Below are 24,313 nucleotides of genomic sequence, written 5' to 3' on the forward strand. Positions count from 1 at the left end.
AAGGTGCATTATATTATTTTTTCTTTTTTTCGACTCCTTTCCTGCTTCTCTGTATCAATTGTTTTTGCTTGTTTTGCATATTTTATTAATTAAAATTTTGACTTACAAAAAGGAATGTGTATCAAACAAAGAGTGGGGCAACTTTGATACATTTTTGTAGGCACATCTGTATTACCAATCTTTCTTCCAACCTTTTGAAATGCCTTTTGGAAACATTTCTCTCAGCATATACAGACAATCATCTCCTCTTCCCAAGCCCCCCTTTTCTAGCTCTGCTGGTTACGTGATTTCCTCTTTGACCTAATGAAAACTTCTGTGTATGCAAAGTTACAGATGCACAAGATATTTAGCATGGGTGCCCTTGGAAGCATCTCTGGCCAGCACCAATGAAGTTGGCTTCCTTTAGTCTCTCACCCATTGAAAATCTTCGATCCTAAATCCTTGGCAGCGACCACTCCAAAAAGATTTTTACAATTTCTACAAATATAAATATAGGTAATCCTTGGGTTACAAGCGTTCTCTTAGCAAATGTTCAATAACCCTCCCCCCAGCATTTACATACAAATCCTGAAATTATGAATACTGGAGCACCACGGCTGTTGTTCATCCTTACGAACGACCGCAGAGGCTCTGTTATATTCACCCCTATTCTCCCAACCCCAGCTGAGTCTTCACAGGCATTTTGCCTGTGGAGAGTGACTTACCTTGCAAAGATCTCTCTGCTGTGCTTTATTTGCCAGCATTCACAGAGGACAGAGTCCTAACGTACCGCAAGATCACGCAAGGTCAGGAGTCTTGAGTAATCTTACACTTTAGGCATCTATTCTCTGTGAATTGAGGCGTGGACGTTTGCAAATGGTGAGAAGACTTCATTCTTTCAGTCCTTCCCTCCAGTTGCCGTTTTCTTGCCAAAGCCTGCTGGGAGATTGCATTCCCATAGGGTCTCAGCAGCCCTTTGCAAACTGCCTTTGTTGGCACCAACTGAGCTTGGGAGGAGTGGGTGTGTCCCTCCGAGGTCCTGTTCCTACAGGCAAAGGCTTTTTGCAAAGGGCTGCCAAAACCTACAGGAACGCAATCCTCAAGCCAATGAGAAAGCAACCCTAAGAAGTCGCGTACAGCCTCTCAGGGCTGCTTTCTTGGCGCCAGATGCATTGTCCAACTGATCTGAAGCAGGAAAACAATGAGTGTGTGGGCGAAAGCAGGGAGTGATGTCGTTCAATGTAAGAGATTCACTCCCATAACTTCTCAAGTTTCGGATGCAATGGGCAGGATCCATTACATTCATAACCCAAGAACTACCCATATCCAGCAAGTTCTGCTGCTAATGACCAGATGGGCATTATCACACTAATATGTTGCCATTTTTTCCTTCCTCCTTCCCGTTTAACGCCATTACATATTTTCCTATTAAAAATTAGGCAAATTCTTTGTAGTCAAATTAAATAGTCAATTTCTCAGTTGGATTTACAGAGGGACTTTAGAAATGAAATTCAAATCTTTTCTACACTCATCACTTGGGGCCTCATGTGGATTTTCTTGTGTGCAATAAGGGTGGAATTTTTCCTGAAGCACCATCCACATTCGGCACACTCAAATGGTTTCTCCCCTGTCTGTATAAGCATATGATTTAGAAGGGTAGTCCTAACACTGAAATCTTTCCCAAAGTCTGGACACTCATATGGTTTCTCTCCTGTGTGAGTTCTCTGGTGTGTCGCCAGGGTGAAATTATGACTGAATTTTTTTCCGCAATGAGAACATTCAAAGGGTTTCTCTCCTGTTGTGAGTTCTCTGGTGTTTCACCAGGCTGGAATTGGTACTGAAATGTTTACCACAATCAGGACACTCAAAGGGTTTCTCTCCTGTATGAGTCCTTTGATGTGTCACCAGCCTAGAATTGGTACTGAAACTTTTTCCACAATCAGGACATTTAAAGGGTTTCTCTCCTGTATGAGTCCTTTGATGTGTCACCAGGCTAGAATTGGTACTGAAATGTTTACCACAATCAGGACACTCAAATGGTTTCTCTCCTGTATGAGTTCTTTGGTGTGTCACCAGCCCCGAATGATGACTAAAACCTTTTCCGCAATCAGGACACTCAAAGTGTTTCTCTCCTGTGTGAGTCCTCTGGTGTTCCATCAGGCCGGAATTCCGACTAAAACTTTTCCCACAATCAGGACACTCAAAGGGTTTCTCTCCTGTGTGAGTTCTTTGGTGTATCACCAGGCTGTAATTCCGACTAAAACTTTTCCTACAATAAGGACATTCAAACGGTTTCTCTCCTGTGTGAGTCCTTTGATGTGTCACCAGGCTAGAATTGGTACTGAAACTTTTTCCACAATCAGGACACTCAAAGTGTTTCTCTCCTGTGTGAGTCCTTTGGTGTGTCACCAGGCTGGAATTGTGACTAAAACTTTTCCCACAATCAGGACACTCAAAGGGTTTCTCTCCTGTGTAAGTCCTTTGGTGTGTCACCAGGCTGGAATTCCAACTATAACTTTTCCCACAATCAGGACATTCAAACGGTTTCTCTCCTGTGTGAGTCCTCAGGGGTTCCATCAGGCTGGAATTTTGACTAAAACTTTTACCACAATCAGGACACTCAAAGGGTTTCTCTCCTGTATGAGTCCTCTTGTGTCTCACCAGGATGCCTCTCTGACTAAAACATTTCCCACAATCAGGACATTCAAAGGGTTTCTCCCCTGTATGAGTCCTCTGATGTCTCACCAGGCTGGAATTGCTACTGAAACTTTTCCCACAATCAGGACATTTAAAGGGTTTCTCTCCTGTGTGAGTTCTCTGGTGTGACAACATGTTGCAATTTTGACTAAAACTTTTACCACAATCAGGACACTCAAACGGTTTCTCTCCTGTATGAGTTCCTTGGTGTGTCACCAGCCTGGAATGATGACCAAAACTTTTCCCACAATCAGGACACTCAAAGGGTTTCTCTCCTGTGTGAGTTCTCTGGTGTGACAACAGGTTGTAATTTTGACTAAAACTTTTACCACAATCAGTACACTCAAAGGGTTTCTCTCCTGTGTGAGTCCTCTTGTGTTTCACCAGGATGCCTCTCTGACTAAAACTTTTACCACAATCAGGACACTCAAATGGTTTCTCTCCTGTATGAGTTCTTTGGTGTTTCACCAGATCCGAATGATGACTAAAACCTTTTCCGCAATCAGGACATTGAAAGGGTTTCTCTCCTGTGTGAGTCCTCTGGTGTTGCATCAGGCTGGAATTGTGACTAAAACTTTTACCACAATCAGGACACTCAAAGGGTTTCTCTCCTGTGTGAGTCCTTTGGTGTGACACCAAGCTGGAATTGTGACTAAAACTTTTCCCACAATCAGGACATTCAAACGGTTTCTCTCCTGTGTGAGTTCTCTGGTGTGACAACAGGTTGTAATTTTGACTAAAACTTTTACCACAATCAGTACACTCAAAGGGTTTATCTCCTCTATGAGTCCTTTGGTGTGCCACCAGCCTCGAATGATGACTAAAACCTTTTCCACAATCAGGACATTGAAAGGGTTTCTCTCTTGTGTGAGTCCTTTGGTGTGCCAAAAGGTTGGAATTCTGACTAAAACTTTTACCACAATCAGGACATTCAAAGGGTTTCTCTCCTGTGTGAGTCCTCTGGTGTGTAACCAGTTTGGATTTATCACAGAAACATTTCCCACATTCAGGACATTCAAACAGTTTCTCTTTGGTGTGAGTCCACGTTGCCATACTTGCTAAAGCATTTATTGCATTGGGAGCAGTTTTAGGGCTTCTGTCCTGTGTGGGTTCTTCCATGAAACAAAACGGAGTTGTTGTGACCAAAGGTTTTGCTACATTCAGAGTATTTGTATGCCTTTTCCAGTCTGGATCCTCTCATGCATAATCAACTGTGATTTGCAAGTTGTATCTTTCCCACAATGGGCACGTCTATGGAGCTTTTCTACAACTCATATTCCTGAGGAGATCAAAAATATGGATGGTCCCTTGTTTGGTGGTGTTTTGTTTCAATCCGTTTTCTTCCTCCCAGAGCAATGCCTGTCACACTGTCTGCTCTACGTGGTTTTCCAATTCTCCTTTTCCTCCCCAGTAACTTCTAGATATTTCCCTCTTTTGCTGAATGGAAAAATAATCTCCCTTGACCATTCATGTAATTTATGCTTGAATTCACACGCTCCATTTCCCAGCTAGAAATCTCTTCTTGATTTTCTCTCTCACCTGCTGAGGAAGTTGGAGAATTGTGTGGCTCTCTGAAGGAAATGGAAAATATTTTGATTTCTGGACTGATTTGTTTTCCTTTTCAATGTTGCTTGTTATCCTCAGTGTCCAGAGTGCTCCTATTGCCATCTTCTGTATCTATAAGTTTCAAATAAAATAAATAAAAGTGTATCTTTAATTGTGCATAAAATGGTTGCAGAAGATGAAAAAAAGAAAAATGTTTCAATTACAATGAAAAATGATGAAATTCACTTGTTGATTGGATCAACTTAAAAGACTGAAAACAAACTACCTTCAGTTTATCCCATGCCTGCCCTTCGTGGAGGTGTTCGCAATACAGGACAGCAAAACTGTCAAAATGATGGTTCTAATAAGTTGATTAGAACTCCTGTTTTTATTTTGCAACAGCTTTAGCATTTAAGAACAGAAGTAAGTTAGTTGCTTTTCTAGTAATACATAAACATTAAAAGGGCTCTCCTGCAGGGACCCTGCCATGGTCTAATTCAGATTGGAAATATAGCAAAGGAAAATAATATTCCCCACTTCCTTTGTCCTGTTTCCCCTACTGGAAATAGCTGCTTGCAACACACAAGGATGGGAAAGTTTCTTAAGAGCTCACAATTCAAGAATACCAAGGTGCAGATTAGGTATCTCAGGGTGGGGAAGGCCATTGGGGGGGGGGGCGCGTAGTGATAGAACAGGCCCTCAAGGCCTCTCCTGCCCACTTGCTTCTCCCTCCCTTCCTGCCCCAAGGACTCACTTACCTTGCATCCTCTGTTTCTTTGCCTCTGAGGAAGGGAGAGGAGATTTGGCTTGGAAAGGCTTTTCATGCTGAGAATGGACGCTCTTGAATGCTATAATATCATGCAGATTCAGGCACCCATCCTCTTCTGCAGAGTCAGGGACCCAGAAACTTTCATTCTCAGCGCGAAAAGTGTTTGCCAATCTCCTGCTAGTCTCCCCACCGCAAACTACTTTCCACTTAACTACTTAATGAGACCTTGTTGGGATGTTTGCATGCAAATGGGACGAGACAGAAAGAGGCAGAGAGAGAGAGCGCAGTGTGTGTGTGTGTCTTTATGGGAGAAAGAGCGATCTTCAGCCAGGGCACCCAGGTTGCTGGGACTGAGGCAGTGGGAGTGGAGTATGAATCAAGGCGGAGTGTAGGTATGGAGCTTCCCCTCCAATCCCTGCACCAGCTTAACTGGGTGCCCCGCCAGCAAGGCACCGAAGCGCTGCAACTTCTGCCGCAGCAAGACAGAGAGAGAGAGGAAGGGGGGCTCTCCAAACTCTGTTTGTGTGTGTGAATGAGAGAGTACGGATCCCTGCTTCAGTCACGGCATTCAAGTTGCTGGCAGCAGCAGCGGGGGGGGGGCAGGAGCCACCTGAGTAGCTGTTTTTCTCCTTGTTCTCCTCCCCACTCAAGCAGTGACAGGCTTTACGGGACAGCAGGGCCTCTCATTTCCCCCCCTGCATGGCGAATACCAGCTTCAGTCAGGGTATTCAAGCTGCTGCTGGCGGTAGCCATGATTGCCCCCTTCCCAGCCAACCAGCACTGCATGACTTGCTCCCTCCCTGTCCAGCCAGCACAAAGCATCACCGTTCTTCTCCTTCTCATCGTACTCCCCGCTCATGCAGCAGCAGGGTCCGTGGGACATGGTCTCATTCCTGCCCCGGCGCAGCGAACTCTGGTGGGCTGGACGCGGGTGTGAAGTGCCTGGCCCCACAGTGCTTGGGTTTAGGTTTATTCGATTTATATGCCGCCCTTCTCCCTATGACTCAGGGAGCTCATTTGAAGGCTTCATTCAGCCTTCAAACAGTAAGGCTGGGCCACGTAAGTGAGCAGCGCACCAAGGGCATGGATGACAGTGGTTACTGCACCCGTCTGATTCCGATTCCACGGCTTGCCTTAATGTTTGACAGGGAGTTTGCCTTACTCCATGTCCCATGGAGCCCACTGCCGCTTGGGCGGGGAGGACAACAAGGGACCTCAAGAGAGTTGTGCATAAAAAAACACCCACAAATCTTTAATGAACTGAAGCAATATTGTAAAGAAGAGAGGGCCAAAATTCCTCCACAACACTTCAAGACACTGATAAAGTCACACAGAAAAGAATTACTTCTCGTTGCTGCTAAAGTTGGTTCTACAAATTATTGAGTCATACATTTTTCACACATGACTTCTCCGTTTTGCCTTTCTTTTTATAAAATAAATGATGATCTGATGTAATATCAGGTCGGCATGCAATATTCAACCTTGCACTGGACTACAGACCAGCCACAGACCTGACTGGGTAAATGTGCTGCGCTGGGGCTGAGGAGGAGCGGCATGTGGTTTGTTACCAACTGGACTATGCCTATCATGGTTGGGCGGCTGGTTTGAGCTGCTGCTGTTGCAACAGCCTTCCCATCCTCCCCCAGACTTTCCCACTCTCCATCCCCTCTCCTCTACTACCCATTACTCATCATCTCCGCCCCCTTCTGCTACCCATTATTCATCATTTGCTGCCCCACAGGAAGACTCTTTACGACCATACTCCTGTCTGGGGCAGCTACCACTCCAATTATCCCCGAACTGTTGGACGTTGGACTTTTGGACCCTTTTCCCCCACTGCCCCCCCTTACCCCTGCCATCATTGTTTTGAACATTGCCCTGTTCCTTCTACGCCCCCCTGGGACTGAGCCTGTCTGGACTAACGGCGGAAAATGGCACCTTACCCAACACGGACTTTGGACCTTTGGCCTTGGGTGCCTTTTTGGGACTCGGAGGAAGGGAGAGGAGAGGAGCAGCTCTCCCTCCTCCTTCTATACCACCGTCTATTTTAAAACGCACTAGCGCAGTGCTCCGCAAATTTTACGAATGTGGTGTGGATGGTGTGCCTGTTTGATGTCTGTACCCACTTTTTAAAATCTTATTATTGCTGTATTTTCTGTGTTTTTAACTGACTTATGGGGGACTGTATAGATAAGTGGCTGTGTACGTATGCGAGGATTGGGAGTATAGTCTGGTGCCTCCTCCACTGAGTGCTATTGCAGAAGTGGTAGGGGGGCCAGGCCTACCTCCCATCCTAGAATGACTGATATAAATCGCCTGCCAGAAGGAGCGGACGCCGCGAGAGGGGAAATGAGGTCTACGGTTGCGGGGGTGGGCCGGAGTATTACGGTCAATACGGGGAGGGGCTGGTACGATGGGAACTTCAGGGCTAGCCATTACCGGGGAAGGAGGGTCCGCTACGTCACAGCGATCCCTCCTTCCGGCCCTGTTAGTTCCACTCCAGGGCCAGATGGCGAGAATTGTCAGGGCCCTGGTCTCAGGCTGTTGTTGCTAAATGCCAGGTCTGTGGTTCACAAAGCTCCCCTCGTCCGGGACCTAATATTAGACAAGGGGGCAGACCAGGCATGTATTACTGAAACCTGGCTGGGCCCAGAGAGAGGAGTCCCCCTCACTGAAATGTGCCCAGAAGGATTTCAGGTGCTCCATCAACCGCGACCCCAGCGAAGGGGTGGGGGAGTGGCTGTCATTGTCCGAAGGTCATTAGTTCCTCGTAGGATCCCTGCTCCGGAGCTTGTCGGGTGTGAGTCCCTGTTGATGAAGTTGGACCTTGGGGGTCAAGTGGGCTTGTTGTTAACAGCATTGCAACAGCCCTCCCCTCGCTCCTTGAGTCAGTAGCCGAGCTGGCGGTAGAGTTCCCCAGGCTTATGGTGCTGGGGGATTTCAACCTGCCTATGCTCGGTGAACGCTCTGATGGGGCGCAGGAGTTCATGGCTTCCATGACAGCCATGGACTTGACCCAAGTAATCCAGAGTTCAACTCACTCAGTGGGTCACACACTTGACCTCGTATTCCTCTCGGAGCAGTGGAGGCGTGATCTAGAGTTGAGGGGTACTATGTTCTTGCCCTTGTCATGGTCTGATCACTTCCTACTGAGGCTTGACTTTTGGAAACCAATCCCCCACTGTAGGGAGGATGAACCGATTGGGTGGTTCCGCCCCAGACGCCTGATGGACCCTATGGGATTTCAGACGGCACATGGAGAAATACCTGACACTCTCGTCCACAGTCCGGTGGAGTCCTTAGTCGCTGCTTGGAATACAGCGGCGACGAGGGCTCTAAACCAGATTGCGCCTTTGCAACCTCTCCGAGGTAGCGGATCCAGGAGAGATCCTTGGTTCACCGAGGAACTCCGGGAGATGAAGCGCTGACAGTCCTTGGATGAAACCGATTATCTGGATCCCTTTCAGTCCGGTTTCAGGCCTGGTTACAGCACGAAAACTGCTTTGGTCGCGCTGATCGATGATCTCTGGCGAGCCTGGGATAGGGGTCACTCCTCTATTCTAGTGCTCCTTGACCTCTCAGCGGCCTTCAATACCATTGACCATGGTATCCTTCTGCGACGGTTGCGAGAGGTAGGAGTGGGAGGCACCGTTCTTCAGTGGTTCTCCTACTTCTCGGACAGGTCGCAGTTGGTGTTGGTCGGAGGGCAGAGGTCGACCCCTAGGCCCCTCAATTATGGGGTACCGCAGGGCTCGGTCCTGTCCCCCCTCCTATTTAACATCTACATGAAGCCGCTGGGTGAGATCATACGCCGGCACAGGATTAAATACCATCAATATGCGGATGATACACAATTGTATCTGTCCGCCCCGTGCCAACTCAGTGAAGCGGTAGAAGTGATGTGCCAGTGCCTGGAGGCTGTCAGGGTCTGGATGGGAGCGAACAAGCTTGCACTCAATCCCGACAAGACTGAGTGGCTATTGATGCTCCTTCCAAAAGATTGGCTAACTATTCCATCTCTCAGTCTGGGGGTTGAAATTATACGCCCCACAGAGAGGCTCCGCAATTTGGGAGTCCTCCTTGATCCACAGCTGACTTTAGAACATCATTTGTTGGCTGTGACCAGGGGGGTCTTTGCCCAGGTTCGCCTGGTGCACCAATTGCGACCCTACCTGGACCGGGAGGCACTTCAGATAGTTACTCACACCCTCGTCACCTCAAGACTGGATTACTGTAACACACTCTACATGGGGCTGCCCTTGAAGAGTGTTCGAAGACTTCAGTTAGTCCAGAATGCAGCCGCACAAGCGATTGTGGGTGCACCACGGTACACCCACGTTACACCTATCCTCTGCGAACTGCACTGGCTGCCCATTGGTCTCCGGACACGCTTCAAGGTGCTAGTCATTACTTATAAAGCCCTGCATGGCATCGGACCTGGGTACCTGAGAGACTGCCTCCTGCCAATTACCTCCCAAAGACCGATTCGATCGCACAGACTTGGCCTTCTCCGGATTCCATCTGCCAGCCAATGTCGGCTGGCGACCCCCCGGGGGAGAGCCTTCTCTGTTGCTGCTTCAGCCCTCTGGAACGAGCTCCCCGTGGAGATTCAGACCCTTACTACCCTCCCGGCCTTCCGTAAAGCTACTAAGTCCTGGCTGTTCCCGCAGGCTGGGGGCTGTTGAAGTACCCAGCCCCACTTCAATTATGAATGTTGTTGTATTTTAAATTGTTGCATTGTCTTATTTATCTCCTTTCCCTTTTTTATTATAAGCCGCCTGGAATCCTTCGGGAGTGGGCGGCATACAAAACTAATAAAACCAAACCAATATGTCAGGTGTTGTTGTTCTTCATCCGTGGTTATATTTATCTACTTTTAAGAACTTCTAAGGACCAACTGATTTTTACTACGTCCTGATATGTAAAATCATAGAAGTCAAGGAGAGTATACTTTCTTTTCCCCATGACTCATGAGAGATTATACATTTGCAGACAAATACACTCAGAGAGAAATAAAAATGCACACATCTACAATAGGGAGATAATCCATGTCTTTCAACCCTAAAAAAATAATTAAAATTGTTACAATCAAACATTCTGCACAAATGTTAATCGGGAACCTAATGAATTTGATGATTGCTCATGTTTTCAGATGGCAAGGCTGAAGTTCAGGCCTCAACAGGCTTCTGGGGCCATGGAAACTTTCATTGGAAAGTTTTTATTCAGATAAATAAAAGTATTTGCTTCTCAACAGACACACTTGATTTTACTGAGCCACACCTGTCAATCTGCATGACACTAACTTTACAGATGTGAGGACTTTAATGGATGAAATGATGCCGAAAGCCTCTGCAACATTTGAAGCAACAGCTGAAGCCATGAGCTCAAAGTAAGGGAAGTAAATACTTTCCACAACCCCTTTGGTGACATCCCAATTGAAGTAGTCCTCACTTACTGACTGCAGCTGGGCCTGGAATCTGTGTCACTAAGCAACCCAATCATGAAGCATCATGCCACAGGACAGAGCGAAGTTACATCTGTACCTTTAATGTATTTTAATATGTATGTATCTTTTATGTCTCTAAGCCCCTCTATAGTTATGTCATGGTAAGGTTTGTGGCCAATAACTTTTATAAATGAATACAACTGAATAATAAAAACATTCCAAATGTTCATTTTTTAAGAAATGTGCTGTGTTAAGCACAGTTGAAGCTGGTGAATACAGGGAGGGGAGCACCAATAGGAAACACAGTGCTTGTTAGTTAGAAATGGAAGTAAAACAAAACAACCCAGAAAAGACCAGAGGAACATTAGTCCGACCTTGTTGCCCAGAAAACATCAGGTCCATAACAGAATAATTGAGTTTGGAGGGACCTTGGAGGTCTTCTAGTCCATCCTCTGTTCAGGCAGGAGACCCCATTCGATTCTGAGCAATTGGCTGTCCAATCTCCTCTTAAAACCCTCCAGTGAAGGGAGCAACCACAACCTCTGGAGGGAAGCCATTCCCAAAGAATCCTCCTTAATTTAAAAGAGATTTTTAAAATCTTCCCAGCAGGAGGAAAATTGAAGCCACCAGTTTCACAGCGTGCAGCCCCAGTGGGCTTAAATTCGGGGAGGGAAGGAACCTGCAGCAGCAGCAGCTGAGATGCTTCAGCCCAGTTGCTTCTCTGCTTCCAGGCCGTGGAGGGAACCGAACAGCCCGACTTGCTCCAGGACTCTCCTCCCACCGGCCTTCCAATCACCCTCCAGCTGCGGCTTCGATCCTGGGAAGAGCACAAAAGCCGCTCTGCACACCTCCTTCCTCCCATAAGTCATCCGGAAGAGGAAGTTCCCCTGAGCTTCTTCTCTACTCTCATTCTTTCTAGCAATGATGTACTCGATGGTTTTTTCAAGCTGAAGCAGGGCTGACACTACTGAATTGATGCCTTTCTAGGCACAGATGTTGCCTGACCGCCCTCAAGCGACAGGAGGTGGGAAAACATGCTTGTCCAATCTCCACCAAGGCGTTATGGAAGATATTGTAGTGATTATATGGCAGCCGGGCTTTTTCGATTCCTAGCGACCCACCTTTGCAACTGAGCCCCGTGAAGTAGTGACACGTGACGCTACTTAGCTTCGTTTTTAGTGCCTTTGGGTCAGTCTGTAATGTCCTGGCAAGGGTTTTTGGAGTGGTTTCCCCCCTTTCCTGCTTCCTAAACTTGAGAGGACTGGCTAAAGTTCAACAGATGGTTTTGCTCTTCAGGTGGGACTGGAACTGACTGTTTCTCTGTCTCTAACCTGGTGCCTTCACCACTACACCATTTTTTCTACGTGTTTCACTTTTCTTCTTTATAACTGCTATTCTAATAGAAAATATTTCATAAAAGTAATTGCATTACATTCTTGATTAAAATATCTTTTCACTGATATATAATTTTATGGTATTCCCTGCCCCCCCACAAAAGTGTTATTAGCCATCAAACCTCAAAAATAAACTTTTCCCAAAAGGTTTCCACAATTTTGGCCACTACTGTAGGTTGTGATCTACCTTATCAAATGCTTTACTGAAATCTAAGTATATGATATCCACAGCATTTTGCTGGTCCACTAATTAGTCATTTTGTCAAACAATTAAATAAGGTTTGTTTGGCATAATGTTTTAAATCAATCCTACTGGTTACTGGTTATAATTTTGTTTCCTTCCAGTTGTTCACAGATTTGTTGTCTGGATATGTTTTCCAAGATGTTACCAGGTATTAATGTCAGGCTGATCTGTCTGTAATTTCCTGGATTTGTTTTTTCCCTCTTTTTTTGAAGATGGTGTTAAATGGAAAAAGGTTTCCTCTGCGGGTTCGGATTTCCCGGCTGGGAGAACGTCACTGGCTGAGTGAATGAATTTAGGATCGAAGCAAGCTGCGTTTGAAAGCAAGTTGTCTTTATTATTTCAGGAAAGCAAGACTGACAGTGATGTAGATCAGCGTTCCTAGTTGAGCTGACCCAGTCATACAGTAAGTTTATTTTTTTTATACCATTTTCCTCTTTGAAGTCCTTTTGTTTTCTTTGTACTATTATTTTATCACTTTTTGTGAGTGCCTTTGCTAACGGTTCTAATCCTATCTCGCGTTTTGTTATTCCTCTGCCCTAAAGTACTTTCCAGGGATGAGCTCTAGTGTCTTCTACTGTATTTCCGATTTTTACATCTTTGCCCTGAGCTAATCAGTCTGTTGTCACTCTGACCTTTTCCTGTCTTAACGGTAACTTCTTCCTGCACTTCCTAGGTCTTTTGTATTATTTTGTACTCTGCAGCTATTTCTAATTGTCCAGATATCCCGGTAATTATTCTCGGGAGGTTTGTTAATGTATCCTGGCTTTGTTATTCTAGTGACTTCCAGTTTGGTTATGGGCTGTACTGGTCTTCCTAATGCAACACTGTCTTGGTGAAGTTCCCTTCCCACAGAGGTTAAAAAAATCACAGAAGACAGCAGTGGCATTATCAGTTCTATATTGTTTCCAAGTGAAGAAAGTTAGCAACACACACACCCCTTTAGAAGAATGATATATATAAGGAAATATTAAAAAGGCAGAATATTATATTTTCCCTAAAGGAGAAACATGTTTATAAAGAAAGATTCTCAAAGCCTCAGCTCTCTGCCCCAAGGAGAAACAAAGGGGCAACTTTTAGAAATGCATATTTGGTAATCCATTCAAGACATGAATAGAACCCCAAGGAAGTCAGCATCTAGGATTAATTACATTTGCTAAACAAGATTAAAAACCCCAAATCATTGCTGGCCTTTGGGAGACCAACTACCGTATTTTTGGAGGGTTCTAGAGTGCTGCTGGGGACTGGAGAGAGGAAAAATGAGCAAAAATGGGCCATTTTTTGCCTCTTTTTGTGCTCCCCCAGCCCCCAGGAGCACTCTACAACCCTCCTAAAGGCTATGTATGCTCCCCACATTTTTTTTTTTTTTTACAAAAAATGGACCTGTTTTCGCAAAAAAAAACCCAGCCATTTTTGGGAGGTCTGCAGAGTGCTTTTTTTTTTTAAATGCCTCTTCAAAATCTTGGTGCGTCTTATACACCAGGGCGTCTTGTACTCTGAAAAATATGGTAATTAAAATCAAATAACAAAATACACAAAACAAGCCTCCAAATTTCAAAATGCTGTAGAAGAAACTGTATGAAAGTCCATGTGCTCATCAAACCAAGTGTTCAGCTACCCAGAATCACACATGTTTGATGGTTCTGCTTCACTATTAAAACCATCTTTCCAATCAGCGTCTATATTTCCAGTGTCTTTCTCCCCACTTGGAACTGAATCCAGATGGACATTTCTTACAACACAAGAAAAGAGCATGCCCATAAAATAACAAAACAACCCTAATATAAAGGAGAACCAGTTTTAAAGCATGCACCGCCAATGGAATAAAATTTGGGGAGTGAAGGAATATGTCCTGGAGAAACTTAGCCCCCACTCCTCTCCTACAAGAAATATTTAAAAGTCAGAATATTATATTTCCCTACAGGGAGAAAGCATCCCCTACACTCTTTGATAGCCCCCAGTAGATGTCAGCACTTACAAAGAGATAGATAGCTCTATTCATAAGCAAATACTGTCAACCCTGAAGCTGATCCGGCTGAAGCCATTTTGAGGCATCAGTGCTGCCGCATTAGTGCAAGGGAGTAGGAGGGGGGATTAGAGATAGCTGGGATGGTGGAGTCATAATAAAATATTTTCTCCTGAGAACCAAGAATGTTCTCATACCTGGCCAGATAAAGTAGGAGTGATGTCACCAGACCATCGGACGCTGCAGTGATTGGGGTATATGACTGTTTGGGATTGAGAGGAAAACAAGGGGTCCCTCAGAGTTGGTTTTAACCAGATTTGTGCCAATTTGATATTTCCAATAAAGATATTCTTTTAGGAATTTACCTGCCTCTGAGGTTTGCTTGCAATGGATCTATTACTCGGAACCCTGGCATTAAACCAACTCTCTACTAAAATGTCAGGAAACTTTTTGCTCCATTTGGAGCTGCTTATTTGGGGTCCTGACCCCAACTGCTTAGCCAGCCTACCAGGCAGCAGGAAGACTCGGGAAAGATGGAGGAGATGGCAGGCACTGATGGAGCTTGTGCAGGGGTTGCTGAAAGCCTACAGTAACCCTCCTTGCCCCAGCAGGTGACTGCCATGCTTCCCTGCCTTCCACATTGCCTTACTGGCGGTCCTCCATGCCTGCTTGCCTTCTGAGGTCGGCGTCCAGCCCAACCTGGCCAGTCATTGGGCAGACAGCTCTTGGTGGAAATGCAGACCCTGTGCTGGAGCTGTGAGGGGTGGCGGAGATCCTGTGGGGGGGGGCAAACAGACATACCGAGGCTGTTGCACATGCACCCGCTCCATTTCTGCAAAGGCAGAGTCCCGCCCGTCTCTGCTGCAGGTCAATCCAAAGAGCGGAGGAGGATGCTGCAGAAAAGGTTGCCTTCCACCCGGGCCCCGTGTGCTTCTCATGCCAGTTCAGCAGGGCTTCACGGGGATTGAGGGCAGGAGCGGTTTGGCACGGTTGTTCCCCGGGCAGCAAAGCAGACCGAATCAAAAAGGATGAAGGGGATCTTCGGTGGAGCTGGTCAAGGGAACAACCCCTGGCTTATTGAGTCTAACCGTGGTTGATGGGCCTTTCCTTGAGGTGGAGGGTAGACCCAAATTGTGCCCCACTGTGAGCATCTCTCAGCCGTTGTATACACGGAAAACCCTTGCACAGTAAAGAAAAAGTTCCCAAGAGTGCAAGAATTTGTTAATTGCAGCAAAGGGAAGGAACTCGGAGCCACCTTGGAAGGGAGCTGCAGCAGCATGCCTGTCCCTTTCAGGTAATTTGACCCCCAGGAGGGATGTGGCCAGGGGGGACCATAAAGGGAGCAGCAGCTTCGCTGTGAATGAAGGGGGGAAAGTTAGGCTTCTTTCTGTCACAGCATTCAACGCTAAGTGGTGCAGCATATAGAGTGGGTGGCCCAGCTCCATGACAAGGGCCCCCAGAGCTCGAAGACATAGATGACTTCCTGCAGGAACTAAGGTTGAGCCCAAAACAGCAACCAGTGCCTCTCCCACACAGCAGGCAGGCTGCCAAGAGCAGACAACCCCCTCCCTCTCTCCGAACTAGGGGTGAAGGAGATGACCAGCCTTATCAGGCGCGGTTCCACCACAAAACCGCGATGCCCTTATCCGCGCCGACATAAGTGCGGAGGCAAATCCGCGGCGTCCGAAGCGCTAAGAAAAAAACGACCCTACCGCCGCGACAACAGCGCGGTGACAGAAGGGCGTTCTACATGCTTCGTTCTTTGCCTCCAAAGGTAGCCCTCCTCCTCCAGCTGACAGTGGCAGCGGGCACGGGGCAAAGTGGGCTGCCCAGCAGCAGCAGCCCGTGGGAAGGGTCCAGCTCAGCCGCGGGGGGCAGCAGGAAGCGGAGGAGGATGCGGCAGCGGCGGCGGCTGAGGCTCTCCCGGGGCCGGCGAAGCGGGCTTGCCCGGTGGCGGCGGCCGCCCATCCAAGGAGATGTTGTTGAGGAAGAAGAGGGGGGCCTGCCTCTGCTGGGCGGGGCAGCCCATTTTGCCCCGTGCCCGCTGCCGCTGTCAGCTGGAGGAGGAGGGCTACCTTTGGAGGCAAAGAACGAAGTATGTAGAACGCCCTTTTGTCGCCGCGCTGTTGTCCCCGCGGTGATGACGCGCGGTGATGACATCGCGACTTTAGCGACGCGATTTAATCTCCGCTATTTTGCGTAGCGCGGTTTTGTCGTGCCACGATCAGGCGCAAGCATACCAAGGGCGACAGGAGGCTGGGGGATTAGGGCTGAATGACCTAATGGAATGAATTCCATCGCAGAGGGTCTAGAGGGAGAAGCAAGGGAATGGCTAGCCGCCCTCCACAAGAGGAGAGTCCCCCTACTGCAAGACATAGATGACTTCCTGCAACTGTTAGAGGCCAGATTTGAGGAGGTGGAGGACTCATATGCGGAAGTGGAACTCAGCAACCTAAAGCAGAGAGGCCTCCCATTCAGGGAGCACATCCATGCATTTAGAAGAGTCATAGGAAGGCTACCCACTTTACCAGAGCGGCTGCTGGTGTATTTTTTCAGAACAAGCCTGGACAAGCAAATTGCTCAGGTAACTGCATACTGCGACATCCCAAATAAACTCTCCGAGTGGTTCTGAATAGCAAAAGTCGACAGCGGGCTGTGCACCAACGAGATGAGAAAGCAATTGGACACACAATAGAGAGGGCAACCCAACCTTAAACCACCCAGCCGACGGGGAACCACAGCACCACAGCAGGCCCCAAGACCAGCCCACCCTGAATTCCGCTAAAATGCTACAGATGCGGGGAGATGGGCCACATGGCAGCTGCATGCCCAACCCCAGCCCCAAAACCAAGGCCAGCCCCACCGCCCAGGGCACGACCAGAACGAGGCCCCAAATGGACCACCAACAAGTTTGGGAAAGCCCTCCAGGCTCCAGACACCCCTTCCCCCCCACAAAAGTGGTGGAACCCCAGGCAACGACAACCAGTCGCCCAAAACATATGACAGTGAGGACGAGGGAGAAAATGACCCAATGGTGAGTGAATCAATTCACCCTTTCCTTTTTCCAATACACCTCAGAGCCCCAAAACAGGAAGCCAGGGGAATTTTCAAGCCCTAATAGACTCAGGCTGCACAAGGTCCTTGATCAACCTAACCACAGTCCTGAAATTGGGGATCAGAGCAAAAAAACTGGCCCACCCAATCTGGTTCAAGCAGGTCGACGGGTCCCTAATGGGAGGAGCCTATGCCACCCACCTAACTGAACCAGTGAGACTAGAACTAGTGGATCACTGGGAAATAATTCAATTCATAATAGCCCCCAAAATGACAGACACAGTCATACTGGGACTTTCCTGGCTAGACAAGTGGGGACCGACCATCTGGTGGCAAGGAGGTACCCGCAGAGTTAGGAGATCAAGGGCCCCCACGCCCCGAGAAATGCAATAGATGCACAAATACATAGACAAAAACCTAGCAACGGGGTTCATAGAAAAAAAGATGGAACCATGAGATTGTGGGTTGACTTTCGAGGGATAAATGGGTTGTCTGTACACAAGCTCTACCTGGTCTCCCTCATGAAGGACATGCTGTCTCATCTGGCCAAGGGTAAAGTCTTCACCAAACTAGACCTCAGAGAAGCATACTACTGAGTACGTATCAGAGAGGGAGTTGAGTGGAAAGCAGCGTTCAACTGCCCCCTAGGTAGCTTTCAATTCAAAGTGATGCCTTTGGGACTGCAAGGGGCCCCAGCGGTATTCATGGAGTTGATAATCAAGGTGTTGCATGAGCAACTCTACAATGGGATCCTCGTCTACCTAGATAACATTCTTATCTACACTGAGACCATGGATGACCACGTACCCCTGGTCCGCCAAGTTCTGGAAAAACTTCTGGCAGCCAACCTGTATGTCAAGGTATCAAAATGTGAATTCCACCGTGCACGGTTAGACTACCTGGGTTACCGAGTGTCAAATGAGGGAATAGAGATGTGCCAAAGTGCAAGTCGTCTTAGGCTGGCAACCTGCTCGCACACCTAGACAACTACAAAGTTTCCTAGGTTATGCGAACTTCTATAGGCAATTTATCCCCTCCACAAAATATTTGAGATTAAAACTGCCTAGCAAGAAACTGGGGCCGAAGTTTATGGGACCATTCCCTATAGTAAAGATCATCAACCCAGTCACAGTGCAATTGAAACTACCTTGATTGTTGGGGAAGCTACACCCAGCGTTTCATAGCAGCCTCTTAAAACCTGTGATCGGATCCACTCTGAGACCACTACTCCAGGAGCACACGAGCCCTATGGTCATAGGGGGCCAAACCCATTATGAAGTTCAATGAATCCTCGATTCAAGGTGGCACAGGAGACAACTCCAATACTTAATCAAGTGGAAGGGCTACCCATTATCGGAGGCATCTTGGGTGAAAAGTAGAAATATCCAGGCTGATCGCCTCATAGCAAAATTCCATGCAGAAAATCCAAGCAAGCCTGCGGAAGGGACACATCCCTAAGTTATATACCTGTACTCAAATTGTCTTTGTGTCACACAGGTCGCTTTTGGGAAGTGAGGGGAGCCGGATGTCAACTTCTAAAGCGTTGCCATGACTATTATCAGGCTGGCATGAAAGGGAAAATTCCATGCATGCCTTCGGCCGGAGTCAGATCTCATGTCTACAGCCTAGTTGGAGAATATGAATTACGACGCAGGACAGAAGGAAGGAGATGTGGGGTAAATACAGGTAGTCCTTCACTTGCAACAAAGGATCCCAAAATTTCACTTGCTAAGTGAGACATCTGTTAAGTAAGTTTTGCTCCAATTGAACCACTTGTCTTGTTACAGATAAGTGAATCATTGCTGTTATTAGTTACGTGGTTGTTAAGGTAATCTGGCTTCCATATTGAATTTGCTGGTCAAAAGGACATAGAAGAGAATCACACAACTCTGGTTCACTACAACCTGTATTTGGCATTTCTATCATCTATCACCATAAGAATGCATATAACACTCCAAAAAAGATTTTTGCATAATTACAGAATTTCTGCAAAAAAAAAAAAAAAAGTAAATTCAGAAACTTCTTATGCTGAAAGTGTACGGGTGGAATGTTTTCTGAAGCAAAGGTCACACTCAGGCCACTCAAATGGTTTCTCTCCTCTGTGTATAAGGACATAATTTATAAGGTTAACCCTACTACGAGATCTTCCCCACTGTCTGGACACTCATAAGGATTCCCCCCTGTGTGAGTCCTCTGGGGACTCACCAGGCTGGAATTCTGACTGTAATGTTTCCCACAATCAGGACACTCAAAGGGTTTCACTCCTGTGTGAACCCTCCAGCTTGGAATTGGTATTGAAACTTTTACCACAATCAGGACACTCAAAGGGTTTCTCTCCTGTGTGAACCCTCCAGCTTGGAATTGGTATTGAAACTTTTACCACAATCAGGACACTCAAAGGGTTTATCTCCTGTGTGACTCCTCCTGTGTATCACCAGGTTAGAACTGTTACTGAAGCTTTTCCCACAATCAGGACACTCAAAGGGTTTCTCTCCTGTGTGAGTGTTCTGGTGTTTAACCAGACTAGAATTCTGACTGAAACATTTCCCACAATCAGGACATTTAAAGGGTTTCTCTCCTGTGTGAGTCCTCCTATGCATCACCAGGCTGGAATTGGTACTGAAACTTTTCCCACAATCAGGACACTCAAAGGGTTTCTCTCCTTTTGCTTTTTTTTTCCACAACAGATTTTATTTAGATTTTCATTTTCATAACACGCACTCACATGTATACTTTACATAGCCCACACCATACACCATTAAACAATAATTACATCAATTCCTCTTGTCAACAATGCCCCAGAAAATAGAAACCCAATATAGCTCTTCCGCTCTCCATACACCTCTTTCTTCCACCACCCTCCAACTTTCTATCTTCCCTCTATCATCCCCCTCTATTCTACTTCCCCTCCCCCTCTACCACTCCTCTCTCCACAATCCACTCCCCCCCCCATCCTTCTCATCTCCCCCCCACCCTCTCTCCCATCCCTCTCTGCCCGTCTTTCTTCTTTCCCACTCCTCCTCTCCTTGGTGTATTTACGCTACATGTCAATATACTTGGCCTATCCTATTTTTAAAGAAAAAGTAAAAAGAAAAAAAAAAACAGTATACATGTGGAGTCAAATTACATTGAGATCTAACACATCTTATCTAACCTGATATATATCCCTCTCCCCCCACACTCTCCCCCCCAAACCCCCACAACCTACCTCCCCCCCCCCCGACTTCCCAGAACCCGTACACAGTATAGATTTTTAGCAAACAGAGTCTAAAATATATTGAGGAAAAAAAAGAATTAGAAATTAATAACATCTTTATATTGAGCTTAGCTCCTCCTTGCTAAGCTAACTTTAAACAATTTAAATCATTCCTGATCTTAAGCATAGGCTATCTGAAATTTCTTAGTCCCGTATTTATTTATTTTGTATGTAATCAATCCATTTTTTCCAGTCTCATTTATATCTCTCATTTGAGTGGTCTTTAAGATATGCAGATATTTTAGCCATCTTGGCTAAATTTGTGACTTTCAATGTCCATTCTTGAATTGTTGGCAAGTCTTCCTTCTTCCAGTATTGCGCCACCAACAGTCTTGCTGCCGTTATTAAGTGCAAAATCAAGTTAATCTCTACCGCTGTACAGTCAGTAATTATACCTAACAAAAATAACTGAGGAGTAAACTTTATCCTTCTTTTAAAAATATTTTGCATAATCCATCATATTTTTTATCCAAAATGCCTTAACCTTTTGGCAAGTCCACCATATATAGAAATATGTAGCATTGAGAGAACCACATCTCCAACATTTGGGTTGTAAATTCGAGTACATAGAAGCCAACCTTTTAGGATCTAAATGCCATCTATAGAACATCTTGTAAAAATTTTCTCTCAGGTTTTGGGCTTGTGTAAATTTCACATTTCTTACCCAAATTCTTTCCCATGTGTCCAACATTATTGGTTCTTCAATATTTTGAGCCCACTTTATCATACAATCCTTAACTAATTCTAAGGGTTAGAATTCTCCCTGAAACATTTCTCACAATCAGGACACTCAAAGGGTTTCTCGCCTATGTGAATTCTCTGGTGTCTAACCAGACAAGAATTCTCACTGAAACATTTCTCACAATCAGGACACTCAAACGGTTTCTCTCCTGTGTGAATTCTCTGGTGTGAAACGAGGTGAGAATTTTGACTAAAGCTTTTCCCACAATCAGGACACTCAAATGGTTTCTCTCCTGTGTGAGTCCTTTGGTGTGTCACCATGCTGGAATAGTGACTAAAACTTTTACCACAATCAGAACACTCAAAGGGTTTCTCTCCTGTGTGAACCCTCTGGTGTCCAACCAGACTACAATTCCGACTGAAACATTTCCCACAATCAGGACACTCAAAGGGTTTCACTCCTGTATGAACCCTCTGGTGTGTCACCAGCTTGGAAGTGGTATTGAAACTTTTACCACAATCAGGACACTCAAAGGGTTTCTCTCCTGTGTGACTCCTCCTGTGTATCACCAGGTTAGAATTGTTACTGAAGCTTTTCCCACAATCAGGGCACTCAAAGGGTTTCTCTCCTGTGTGAATCCTTTGGTGTATCACCAGGTTGGAAATCCGACTAAAACTTTTCCCACAATCAGGACATTCAAACGGTTTCTCTCCTGTGTGAGTCCTCTGATGTTTCACCAGGCTGGAATTGTCATTAAAACTTTTACCACAATCAGGACACTCAAATGGTTTCTCTCGTGTGTGAGTCCTTTGGTGTGTCACCAGGCTGGAATAGTGACTAAAACTTTTACAACAATCAGGACACTCAAAGAGTTTCTCTCCTGTATGAATCCTCTGGTGTGAAACGAGGTGAGAATTTTGACTAAAGCTTTTTCCACAATCAGGACACTCAAAGGGTTTCTCTCCTGTGTGAATCCTCTGGTGTGAAACGAGATGAGAATTTTGATTAAAGCTTTTTCCACAATCAGGACACTCAAAGGGTTTCTCTCCTGTGTGAATCCTCTGGTGTGAAACGAGATGAGAATTTTGACTAAAGCTTTTTCCACAATCAGGACATTTAAAGGGTTTCTCTCCTGTGTGAGTCCTCTGGTGTTTCACCAGGCTGGAATTGTCACTAAAACTTTTACCACAATCAGGACACTCAAAGGGTTTCTCTCCTGTGTGAATCCTCTGGTGTGAAACGAGGTGAGAATTTTGACTAAAGCTTTTCTCACAATCAGGACACTCAAATGGTTTCTCTCCTGTGTGAGTCCTTTGGTGTGTCACCAGGCTGGAATGATGATTAAAACGTTTTCCACAATCAGGACATTCAAAGGGTTTCTCTCCTGTGTGAGTCATCTGGTGTGTCAACAGGTTGGAATTCCAACTGAAACTTTTCCCACAATCAGGACATTGAAAGGGTTTCTCTCCTGCGTGAGTCCTATGGTGTTTCACCAGGCTGGATTTATCACAGAAACATTTCCCACATTCAGGACATTCAAACAGTTTCTCCTTGGTGTGAGTCCACGTTGCCATACTTGCTAAAGCATTTATCTGCATTGGGAGCACTTTTAGGGCTTCTGTTGTGTGGGTCGTTCCATGAAACAAAACGGAGCTGTTGTGACCAAAGGTTTTGTCACATTCAAAGTATTTGTATGGCTTTTCTCCAGTCTGGATCCTCTCATGCGTAATCAACTATGATTTGCAAGTTGTAACTTTCACACAACTGGCACGTCTATGGAGCTTTTCCACAACTTATATTCCTGAAGAGATCAAAAATATGGATGGTCCCTTGTTTGATGGTGTTTTGTTTCAAGCCGTTTTCTTCCTCCCAGAGCATTGCCTGTCACACTGTCTGTTCCACGTGGTTTTCCAATTGTCCTTTTCCTCCCCAGTAACTTCCAGATATTTCCCTCTTTTGCTGAATGGAAAAATAATCTCCCTTGACCATTCATGTAATATATGCTTGAATTCACACTCTATGTTTCCCAGCTAGAAATCTCTTCTTGATTTTCTCTCTCACCTGCTGAGGAAGTTGGAGAATTGTGCAGCTCTCTGAAGGGAATGGAAAATATTTTGATTTCCGGACTGATTTGTTTTCCTTTTCAATGTTGCTTGTTATCCTCAGTGTTCAGAGTGCTCCTATTGCCATCTTCTTTGTCTATAAATTCAAATAAAAGTTTATCTTTAATTGTGCATAAAATGGTTGCAGAAGAGGAGGAAAAAAGAAAAGAGCTTATGTTGCAATGAAATAGCAAACATGCCACAATCCTACAATAATTTTACATTAATCATGATTCATTTGACACATGGAAAACTACCCAGATCCAAGTTCAAATATCCATTCAATGAAGAAATTGGTTGTTGACTGGGTCAATCAATGAATTCTTAGCAGCGCAAAGAGTTGTTTTCAAACACAGGTGTTATAAAATTTAAAAACACTAAAAATGGAAATGCAATCATGCAACCACAATTTTGCTTTGAATCAAAACTTAATTTTTTCATGCTTAGCTGAAACATGAAAAATGCCAGAGATTTGCATTAGTACTTCAGTAAGACTGCATTTACTTGATTCACGTTGCAACACGGGTCAGAGATAGAGACTACATCTATAAAAGCCAAAGTGTAGGAGTTTCCTAGTCTCTGACATTGAGGTGTGTGTTAAAACAATGGCAAAGAGTAATGATCTTAGAAAAGCAATTGTTGCTGTACATCAATTTTTGAAGATTTAAAAGGCTATTTCCAGATATATTTTTTGGAGTATAAGATGCACCCTTTTCCCTTTAAAAAAGGTGAAAATCTGGGTGCATCTTATACAGCAAATACAACATTTTTGGCCTCCTGTAACCCTGCCTGCTTCACCAAAATGGCTGTGCATAGCCTTTAGGAGGCTTCCAAAGTGCTCCTGAGAGCAGGCGAGGGCAGATATGAGCTAAAACGGGCCGTTTTTCGCTCATTTTTGCTCCCCCAGCCCCCAGGAGCAGTCAATAAGCCCCCTAAAGGCTGTGCATGCCCTTTTTGGATACAAAAATGGCCCAGTTTATGCGAGAAATGGGCCATTTTTGGGTGATCTGCAGAGTGCAAAAACTTTTTTAAAAAATTTGCCTTTTCAAAGTCTTGGTGCATCTTATACTCAAAAAAATACGGTAATTTAAAATCCATCATTCTACACTGAGGAAGATTATTCAGAAGAGGAAACATTCAAGACAGTTGCCAATCTTCCTAGGACTGGACATTCAAGATAAT

General features: G+C 45.6%; 1 protein-coding gene and 2 pseudogenes across 1 annotated transcript; all 3 read right to left on the reverse strand.

Moving 5' to 3' along the window:
* Positions 1–483: 483 nt before the first annotated feature.
* On the reverse strand, positions 484–23,176 carry LOC116504743 (annotated as a pseudogene).
* Positions 19,209–19,850, reverse strand: LOC116502432 (annotated as a pseudogene).
* On the reverse strand, positions 21,009–23,182 carry LOC116504764 (zinc finger protein OZF-like). Its single transcript, XM_032211989.1, has 2 exons — positions 23,091–23,182; positions 21,009–22,988 (listed from the first exon to the last, which is right to left on the reverse strand). Exon 2 carries the CDS (start codon positions 22,625–22,627, stop codon positions 21,092–21,094), a length of 1,536 nt encoding a protein of 511 aa, XP_032067880.1. The 5' UTR covers positions 22,628–22,988; positions 23,091–23,182; the 3' UTR covers positions 21,009–21,091.
* Between the last annotated feature and the right edge of the window lie 1,131 nt (positions 23,183–24,313).

Source organism: Thamnophis elegans, chromosome 2, assembly GCF_009769535.1.
Source record: "Thamnophis elegans isolate rThaEle1 chromosome 2, rThaEle1.pri, whole genome shotgun sequence".
Classification (NCBI taxonomy): Eukaryota; Metazoa; Chordata; class Lepidosauria; order Squamata; family Colubridae; genus Thamnophis; species Thamnophis elegans.